At 38.7% G+C, this 10,975-nt stretch overlaps 1 protein-coding gene across 1 annotated transcript; it reads left to right on the plus strand.

Moving 5' to 3' along the window:
- The first annotated feature begins 581 nt into the window (after positions 1-581).
- Positions 582-10,701, plus strand: LOC148735332 (polycystin-1-like protein 2). The gene is made up of 8 exons (XM_088752938.1): positions 582-698; positions 2,268-2,456; positions 2,728-2,961; positions 3,405-4,040; positions 4,661-4,897; positions 5,957-7,186; positions 7,585-7,723; positions 7,800-10,701. The coding sequence occupies exons 1-8, from the start codon at positions 606-608 to the stop codon at positions 9,353-9,355; spliced, it is 4,314 nt and encodes a 1,437-aa protein (XP_088609064.1). The 5' UTR covers positions 582-605; the 3' UTR covers positions 9,356-10,701.
- Positions 10,702-10,975: the final 274 nt, after the last annotated feature.

The raw sequence follows: 10,975 nt of genomic DNA on the forward strand, positions 1-10,975 counted from the left end.
TAGGTTTTTTTAAATTAGAATAAACTCCGTTCCATATATCAGCTGAAGAAATGTTTTGAACTATTGAATATATTTGAAATGTTTACGCTGTTCAGGTTAAATCCACAACGTCAACTTGCGAAGACTGGATTGAGAAAATATATGAATACATTGGAAAGGGAAATAAAACTCTTGGAACATGGTTGGTGCTAGAAAGTTTACTTTCAATCAATGGAAGCGTTCAGAGATGTCCTCAGGTTGGTATATTAGTTTCAGCTTAAATTTCTGACGTGTATAGCTAATATTCCCAGAAAAGACAAACTCCAACATCGGACCGATTGATACGTTCCTTTTTTTAGAATTGGTTTTTACTTACCAGTAGTATCCTAGCTTGGAAGAAGTCCGAGCCCACCTAAGAGGGTGAACTAAAATCAGTTTCTCTCTCTAAGTGATCACATTTCATACTCACACATTCCTGAGTAAGGTGGTTCTTGCTGGATTTTAGTGTATTAAAAACTCCAAATTGTCCCACGGTGTAATTTAGAAAATAAAGAATCGCTGCGACATATACTCTATTTGTCTTGATTGCACAGCTGGAGGAGATTGTACTTAACTTGACATCAGAAATGACGATGGAAACTGCCCACGATGTCCTTGGGGTTTCTTTACTTCTTGGCACTCTGTTGGGTGGAATGGAAGATCTCTCTACTTCTGCATTGGTGAGTTTCCCTATGCTTTGTATATCGTAAGTAATTTTAGTTTCTAGCAATATCTTTGTTAATTTAAGCTTTTAGCTCGTTTGTTTAGATGGTACAATGAATTGTTAAACTTGAAATAATAAGTTAATGTAAATAAGGAAAACACGTCGTCAACCAAACATTTCCCTTCTAAATAATAAAATAAGTTCATCTTAAAACCGACGTTTGCAATCCACATTGGCTAGTAAAACCTTTGAGATGACCTTTCGTCTAATTTGAGATAATTCGTTTTCAAAAATTTGTGTTAGAGAGTCTTAAAGCTCATTTGCTGAATCTCCAAAAAATCATAGATGTTATTCCCAGTTAACTCAATGGATAGAGCGCTGGACTGATGTGCGGGAGGTCGAGGGTTCGAGCCCCGGCCCCTCAAAGTCTTAAAACAAGTGAGAAGAATATGCTACCTTTCTATATCAAGAAATGATTATTCTCTACAGAAGGCTAAAAGATTAGGAAAAAAGTTATTAGAAAATATTTAAACCAAACGTTTTTGGCTGTTTACCATCATAAGGGTTGAAAATGATGAGGCGTGAGTGGTCCAGTGGTCAGTGCGCTGGACTCTGGGTCAGATGGCCCGGGTTCAAGTCCTGGCTGGGGCTTGACGTTGTGTCGTTAAGCAAGACGCTTCACTCAAATTGCTTCGTCTTCTCGGATAGGACGTAAAGCCGGAGGTCCCGTCTCCTGCACCTATCAATTAGTTAATTTCGGCAGGGGACGTTAAAGAACCCACATCACGAGATTACTGTGATGTGGTCTGGCCTGCTTACTGGGAATGGGGGGAGGGGGCATCTGTAAAATTTCTCCTTTATTAATTGTAAACTGCCTCCGGCAGTCTGGAAAAGTCCCTCGCACAATGTTGTAAAGCGCATTAGAGCATTTACATGGAAATGCGCTATAGAAATCGATCTATATTATTTTATTATTATTATTATTATTATTATAAAATGATGATGTAAATAGCCGATTACGTCTAGTTTAAATATTTTTTAACAATTTTTTTTCCTAATCTTTTAGCCTGGTATATAGTATATCTTTTATTAAGCGAACGTTATGGACAAGAAATGGTTAGACACCCTAGTCTAAAAATGATTGAGAAGAATTTGCAACCTTTCTATAACATCAAGAAATGGTTAGATATTCTAGTCTTCTCGGATAGGGACGAATAAACGGAGGTCCCGTCTCCTACAGGGTTAGGGGTAGGAGACGTTAATTTCCCATGCACGAGATTACTGTCCGATGGATGTCCTCCCCTGGGGTGGTTGCTGGGTGGGAATTGGCCCTGAGAAGCTCCCATGGGGAGTGGTCAATCAGCATCTGCATGTATGTATGTATGTTATCAAAAGCCACCTGATGATTTTTCCGTGTTTGATCTGGAGCAATGAGCTCAGAGCTAAGTGTGATATTTAAAAAATTTATTTAGCCTGACTTGAAGAATTATATCCCACCATAAGTGCAAGTTATAAGTCTTCGCCGGTAATATCCAGGGTAAGGGCTTAAAAACTTTCCAGTGTATTTCTCACATTTCTTTTTCAGTTAAGAACTACAAATATTTTGAATAACATTGTGGAGAATGTCAGTGATGATATCAGAGGATCTGAATCAAGGCTCAATTCAAGCTTCGCAGCTTTAGTAGAGAACATTCTCTTCAACCTTGGAAAAGCACTTAAAATTGGATCAAAAAAGTCAAATTTTTCACACTACGACAGAACGGAATCGAACAAGGTTTGTTTGATATTAATTTCCCTTAAAAAATGGTATAAACACATGATTAAGTGAGTAAACAAATTTTAGATGCCTAGGTTTTTAGAGATTTCAAGACAGTAAGAGTGCCGACAGTTTTCTGTAATGAACAATACAACTCATCGACACGGCATGCTAGTCAAGTTTATCAGTCGCTTATTTCTAACAAACATAAATTTCAACGCTGTGAGGTCTTGATACCTCATATGGTATTATGGTTAAGAATTAGTTACGATTTCTCTTACATCCTCAGAATTTAAACGCCACAAAGACCCTTCTCTCCCTGAAGGATCAGATTATTCGAGTACTACGCCTGTCACTAACAAATGCTACGCCGGGAAATTATACAATACAGTCAAAATATTTGAGCATAACAGTTGTGTCTCTTCGTGGAGGTGAAGTGAATAACTTCACAATTGTTGCAGATGGAAGCAGTTTCATACTACCTGATCTAAAACCAAATGGAAAAATCATTTCGTTCCTGGAGGTAGGAGATAAGGTCACTTTTATACGTTGGATTTGTTACGTTAAGAAGGGACAAGGAATAAAACCCAGTAACTGACTTCATTCCCAAAGTCGTGCGAACACGCAAAGCCAAAGATTTGGAGAACTGAAACACAGAATTTACTTATCTAATGTTAATTATGTTGATTTATCATTACTTACCCGGCTCTGGGAAGGTAAGTTGTGCACTTAAGCGTTTAGGCGACAAAGAACAGTATCCAAGTTAATAGGCACAAAACAAAACCACGGTATAACCATATGCATTATCACTCTATTATCACCTTGCCTCTTAACTTTCAATCTACTTTTTTTCTTTGGGAGAGTGAGAAGACTTAGGAAGCTTGAAGCCTCATCCCATGGCAGTATTAATAGAGAAGGAGGCTTTGTGGAGCTCATTCATTTATCTTTTGCACCTTTCTCTTGTAGCTGTGGACTACTCCATTCAACCCTTTCACCTGGGACCAAACTAGCGAGAGGGTGACGTCACATGTTGCAGGGCTAGAAGTGAGAGACGTTAAAGGAGACATTATAAACATGTCTGATCCCTCACGTGAAATCACCGTCATATTACCCCTTGACGAGAAAGCTACTCACAATATATCAAAAGGGTCCACCTATCACCGTAAAATAATAGTAAATCACAACATCACCGTTCAGCATGGGCAGTCCTTCGTTAATGTCTCCTTTTTGCCTCAAAGCAGCGACTTGGTCATCTCAAAAGTGAAATTGATTTCAGCCACAACTCAGAATTATTCAAAATGTGAAAACGTTAGGGACAAGTGGATCAAAAGAGGCCGAATACACTGCCAGGGTAATGTTGCTGTATCGTTTATGGCGATCAATCCCGGAAGGTACCGCGTTGATGCTATTTTTATTGTCAAAGAGAAAAAGACGAGGAAAATGACTCAGTCGTCCAGACTGGAACGAGCCAAGGCTACCTGTATCTCAATAAAAAAACCACGTGCAGTGAATGAAGTAAAATATATCCGTGTCCAAGTGAGTGAGTCCGCTTGCCTTTTCTGGGAAACAGAAACATCTGCTTGGAAAACTACAGGATGCAGGGTGAGGAAATAAGAATTAGCAATAAATCGCTTTGAAAAATGATTGATAATAAATGCGTTTATCGCTCTATAGATTCTATTACTGTCGACCTACCTGCGATCACGTTGAAAAACTAAGCTAAATGTACCTTTATTTTCAATCTATAATGATATTTCCTACTCTTACTTGCTCATTTCCCTTTATCGATGTTATTTGTAAGAAACCATATTTGATGATATTTTAATTTAGGAAAGGATGTAGAAGGGTATCTTTTTTGTTTTCTTTTGTTTTTTTCACGTCAGTAAGTAATGTTTGGAAAAGTGAAGCTATGCAAGTAACAAAATTGCTTGAACAAGTTTTTGCAGCGATTGTAACTGTCACTGTGAACATGAAATGATGAAATCAAAACAATGCTTACCCTCCATCTTTTTTGTGGCGCCTCGAACCAAGTTTTATTTCATACGTAGCCACACTACTGGCTAGCGATTCGCGAGAGGTCTCATTACCAAACAACACAGCGTGGAGAAAGTTTACTTTGGTGTAATTCACTTTCTTTGTATTTGCATTTTTGATTCAGAAAGGAACACATCTATCGTAAAATTTGCCTTTACAACCACACTGACTATAGCTTTCGTTCAAAGGTTGCGGAGGTCATCGGCAATTCAGGTTTGAAATGTGCCTGCAACCACTTGACGTCGTTTGGCGGAGCCTACCTGGTGCATCCAAATCACGTCAGTTTTTTCAAAACTTTAAGAGCGCTTCGTTCACCAGATGACAGCGGAAAGTTCCTCGTCCTTGCGATCCTGTTTGCAACTTTTCTTCTCCACCTGGTTGCGATCGTTTTCGCAAGAAGGGAAGACCGAAAAGATAAAGCCAAGGTTAATTGAAATGACGATTTTGACAATTAAAGAACTTAGCAAGATGTTGCTTTATGCAGCTATTTTTACGATTATTCTCTTTAGGATTTATTGGAAAATTATCTAATATGTTTCTCTAAACACGATGTAGTGAGACAAGTCGCCAAAACAAGTTTGAAGCATGCTACTTTTTATTTTTTAAGCAATTACTCTTAAGAGATGTCACTAAAAATCAGACAAATTCACTAATCACCGCCAACAGTAAATAAAATCGAATTGGCTCATATTCTAGTATTACGTAGTTCTATAGGTAAAACAAAGCAAGACATATGTAGTTTGTTGAAAAATTCTTTTGTTTTCGAGAGAATTGATAAAACTCAATTCACGCATAATTAGCTTCATTTGAAGGTCGAATTTAGCCCATTTTTGGAGGCCTCGTTCCTACTTGTAAAAGCAGTGAAAAACTTACTTATTCCACAGACTTTTGCCTCCCCAATGTTTCCACGAAAAGGCGGAATCACTATTTCAATTTCAAATAAAATACAGAGATTTCTATCGATTTACTTAGGTGTCTTGTGAAAAGTAGGGTAGCTTCAAAAAATTACTTTTATATGCCGCTAAGTGAAATAAACGTTTTATATTTGAAATATGAAAAGTTGAAATGATAAACTTACAGTTTGTAGAGTTACTTTTCTGGGTTTTTTGTGCTGCCATGCATACGAGGGCTTTAAATTCATGGAAATTTCGCTCTTCCTAAAAATGGGCTAAATTCGACCTTCGAATGAAGCTAATTATGCGTGAATTGAGTTTCATCGATTTTTTTCTAAAAGAAAAGAATTTTTCAACAATCTACATATGTCTTGGTTTGTTTTACCTATAGGCTTACCTAATACTAGAATAAAACCCAATTCGATTTTTTGACTGTTGCCGGTGAATGTTTGATTTGTCGTGACAACCTCTCTGAGACAAGGACTGTTTTCCTACATGGTAAAGGATGGCCCAGCACTAAGAAAAATCACCACACCCCAAATCCCGAGAATCACTACGACAACTAAATTTACTTTAAACTTCTATTTTAAGGTGCAAGACTCAGAGCCCCCAGTGTTCTATCGAGCATCGGAGTCAGCTAATTGTCGTTACGAGTTGACCGTTAGGACTGGTGTCTGGTTAGGATCCGGTACAACCGCTAGCGTGTCCTTCATACTCTTTGGAGTCGAAGGCAGGAGCAGTACCCTCACCATCCAACAAGACTTCGATTCCGGGTTCCAGCCGAAGTTTGCAAGAGGAACTGAGCACAGGTTCGCTGCCATTTTAAACAAAGACCTTGGTGATATCTACAAACTTCACGTCAGCCATGATAACTCTGGTAATAATCCCTCTTGGTTTTTGGATTACATTAAGATTGTTCATATGGGGACCGACAAAAGTTGGAATTTCTCATTTGACACTTGGTTAAGCTTGGAGGATGAATCTCTATCAACTGAATGTATCCGGAGCCCTTCCAATGCTCAGGGCAGCATAACAGATAGAGACTTGCGTGAAATGTTCTCCGATGGGCATCTCTGGATGTCGATCATAACCAAGACCCCTGGGAGTTGCTTCTCTAGAGTTCAGAGAATCTCATCGTGCCTCTGTTTGCTCTTCTGTACAATGGCTGCGAATGCTATGTTCTATTCCTGGGGTAACCAGCCTTCTCAAACAATTAACCTAGGACCGCTTCGATTCTCAGCGCGACAAGCTATCACGAGCATTCAGAGTATCCTTCTCACCCTGCCGATTCACATAATCATAACATTGTTTAGGAAGGCTTCAGCAAGTCCTCAGAATCGATTGTGGCGATGCTTGCTTTACTTGACGTGGGGCTTACTTTGCCTAGTGACTGCCGTGTCGGCGGGTTTGACTGTTTCCTACAGTCTCATATGGGGAAGCGAAAAAGGCCAAGAGTGGATTTCGTCAGTTTCTGTCTCCTTTTTTCAAGATATCTTTATATTGCAGCCCCTTAAATGCTTTCTGCTCGCTGGGCTGGCGTCAGTGTTTTCAAAGTGCAGAGTTAGAAAGGTATCTTGCAGTCAACAGTCGTCTTGGAAAACTGCAGATAATAATCGAAGCTCAGCATCCACAAAGTCAGGTAAATTGTCGGCATCGAGGAGAAAGAGTGTGGCAATGGCTAGACGTCGCTTGATGAAAAGACAGACTCTCTTTTACATTTTCTTTCTTGTAGTTGTTGGTGTCCTTACGTACGGAAACAGGGACTTTTCAAGATATCTGCTCTTCAAATCTTTGGCGGTCCACACGGAAAGTTTTGAGGAAGTAAGGAAATGAGTTGATTGAAAATAACAACAATTGATGCATCCCTTAAGAAATTTATAACCAACACCTACCGGCAAACTATCTACTGCAATTAGATATAACGCTCGGCATCGTTTATCCTTGTTATTGGCTGTTAAGTAGGAAGATCGGTAAAGATTCTGTTGGCAGGGATGAAAGATACCTTAGTCAGTTCAGAAGAAATTAATATGTTAAGCAATAATTTTACTATGACATAGTATTAGAATGAACTCCCCTCCTATGAAACGATAACCAACAAAGACTTCCGGTATCATTGCATGTACATGAACCTAAAGTAATTATTACGCATGAGAAAATGATATCTTCTGTTTTGAGTTTGAGAACTCGTCTGCATCATTCTTCTGGACTCATTTTTGTAGGTGAAAGATGAAACTTCATTCTGGAACTGGATAAATGAGTCGTTCATCACATATCTTTACTCAAAAAGTCAAGAAAGTAGTGAGCTGGCATCGACGGTGATTGGAATGGTGAGAATACGTCAGCTGAGAGTGAAAAAAGGTATACCTATTTTGACTTTTTGTCATTACTGAGTACTTGGACAAATAGTAACGCTGAGTTCTAATTTTCTTCTTAGTTCCATGCCCAAACTGGTGGCAACACACCTGCTTGGAGTCCTACTCTCGCAAAAATGAATACAGAGAACCTTTTTATCCTAACAAGGCCGGAACTTCGCCGCTCCAGTTTAATCAGTGTCCAATTCCATGGATGTACAAAACAGGAAAGGAACTTGGATCTTCTTCAAAATGGGGACGCCATGCTTGGTATGGTGGCGGTGGGTATTTAGCAGAGCTGGGCTATGAAGAAGAAACTGCCCGTGCGATAACAAATCTACTGCAATCAGAAAGTTGGGTCGATCGTCAAACAAGAGCCATCGTCTTAGAGTTTTCGCTTTTAAATTCGAGGACCAACATTTTGGCTGTCTCGTCTTTCTTTGTCGAATTTCTCCCGACAGGCCAGGCAACGGTTAAAAGAAGCATCGATACCATCTCGTTATACAACACAGAATCCGTCCTACAGATTTTTCAAGGGATGTGCTTCGTGTTCTTTACAGCCATGGTTCTCTTCATGATCGGCGAAACAATAGCTCAGATAGTTAGAAGGAGGTGGCGATACTTTTGTTCTTTTTGGTGCTTGCTTGATCTTGGTCATTTCGCGACATCCATTCTACTCGTTGTATCAAGCTTCACGAAGTCTTATCTCATGACTATGAGTGTGCTTAGGCTGAATGAAAACATATTTGCACGTACAAACTTTGAAACACCTCTCCTATGCGCAGAAGTTGAAAACAGTCTCATCGCCATTCTCACTTTCCTGACAACGTTGAAGCTACTACAACTTACCTATTTTAATTTCTACACGCGGTTGTTCTCATGTGCTCTTCGGATCTGGATGCACGACCTTCCCTCGTTCTGTCTAGTCTTATCGATCATATTTCTTGCATTTTTACACATGGGAGTTTTAGTTTTCGGTCCATCCATTGGCAGGTACTCGAGCTTTTGGCGGGCCTTTGCTTTCCAGCTAGAGATAACTCTTGGCAAAGTGAAGGCTCGGCCCATTAAGGAACTGGCTGAAGGTGTCCCAATTTTCGGACACGTTTTTGTAGCTTCGCTTCTTTTTAGCATTACCATAGTTTTAATGAACTTTTTTGTTTCCACCTTAAATGAGGCCCTCGCTGAAGCTAAGACTGCGGAGATGGATAAGGAAGCTGAAGAGTTGGTGACTGATGGGCAGCCTGTGAACATAACTGTTGGAAAGGCTGATGGAACTAACGTTTTATTAGAGAATAAAGATAATGGGAGGAAAGCAGAAATAATCAGAGAAGGAGAGACAACCGAAAGAGGGAGTCGCGCGATATTATTTGATAAAATTAGCAAGTGTCTCAAAAGCAAGGCTTTCGTTGATGAAATCAGTGAGCAGCTCAAGACCATTAATACCCTTCAGCTGCCCATACTGCGTTTAAAGGTAGATAAGGTTTGCAGACGTATCGAAAATGCCATTGCTGATGAAATCGATACTAGAGAGTCATCGACAGTCAATCAAAAGGGGAAAAGGAGGGTACATTTTGGAAACAGCGTTACAATACCGTTTACGCAGCACCGTTATCTCTTTCCACATCAGGAGGAACTCTGAGGAAACAATTTTTAGATACTGCGGAATCGTTTTGTCTTAGCGATTTATTGCGTCATTTTTCGTTCATGTCGCCTGTTGCGTGAGCTTTTTCAAATGCGTTTGCATGGTTGAGATGAAGCACTGCGAACATTTTATTTGGCACTATTCTGATATGGACTAAATAAAAGTGTAATTGGCTTTGATATTCCATTAACCCGTAAGCTACTTTAGATAGACAATCTGCCTGTAAATACGCGGGAAATTATTGAATAGAGTAAGCTTGGATAACACAAACAGTGTGGGAAAATTTAAGCTTTTGGGGATTCCCCTCTTCAATTTTTATAAATACTTAATAATTTGTCCTGATTATTCTGAAGCAGAATCCACCTCTAAACTGAGAAACATCATTTAGCCGAGAAGTAAAGATTACCTGCTCTGATGAAAGTTTAGTGAGATGAGATCGAAGAAAGGAATTCCATGGCTTACTTTCCATATTATATTTCTAGGGTGCTTTGAGTAAATCACATCACAGTAAGATCATGGCTCATGTGTTACTGGGTCTGGGAATTTTGATAAGTTTCAAAACTGAGTAATCCATGATAGATTTAGCAACAAACTATAGCTGAACTCAAGAAAACACGAAGAATTAGGATCCATGACAGAAATGGAAAATTAATGGATTATTTCCCAGAAAGCGTGGCGTAGGATGGGTGTAACTCATATTATTTAAAAGTTGCTGAATGAGGCATGATTTTTCCAAGTTAACATTAATTAGTAGCTAAGAACATTTACGATAGGTTAGTCCACCAAATTGAAACTGTAAATATGTTTCTGTATTATCTTGGATCAGCGAAGAAAAGAATTCTGATTTTCAATCAGTATTTGGCAGTATTTGGTATTTCTTTGCGGAGATGGAGCGCAACTTTCCCTTATCATCACCAATTTGTAGAAAGGTTGACGAGAAGTCCTGATTAGTGATATATTTAAGTCCAATCTGCGGTTTGTATGGAAGTTATCTAACGTTTAAGCCCAGTAATTTGTTCTATGTCAATTTGGTAAGGTTTTATAAGGTTTGGTAGTATTTTGAAACCCAAAACAAACAGTAAACCTTGACGATTGTAAATAGTTTTTTCTCCTTGGGAATGTCTTTCTCCTCGTTCTAATTTTTAAACTTGATTATCAAGGTAATCAAGCACGATTTGCTTTTTTCGTTGCTTGATATTCAGAATAAAGTGCCGCTACAGTTGTTCTAAAGTTCTGCGGAAGAAATTCGTTGATTAATCATTTGACTGTAATTAATTATTTGACAGCAGTATACTGTTTGTAAATCAGGGCAATAAAGAGATAAATAAATCATATATAGAATACAGCGAACCATTTAATAAACCTTTATACTAGGTTTTATTATATAGTAACAAGTCTATTAAGAGTAAAGACGCTGCGTCTTAGGGATTTATTTTGACCTTTTCTCAAAGTAGAATTCACAATTTTTATTTCAATTTTCTGAAAGTACACTGTACCAAAAAAAAATTGAAAAAAAGGACTCTGAGCTTCTAACTTTCCACTTCAGAGTTGAATAACCTATGATAGAAGTTTCTGAAATCCACCTATTTAATGATACTTGATACTTGATCAACGAAC

The sequence above is a fragment of the Stylophora pistillata genome, chromosome 3 (genome assembly GCF_964205215.1).
Source record: "Stylophora pistillata chromosome 3, jaStyPist1.2, whole genome shotgun sequence".
NCBI lineage: Eukaryota > Metazoa > Cnidaria > Anthozoa > Scleractinia > Pocilloporidae > Stylophora > Stylophora pistillata.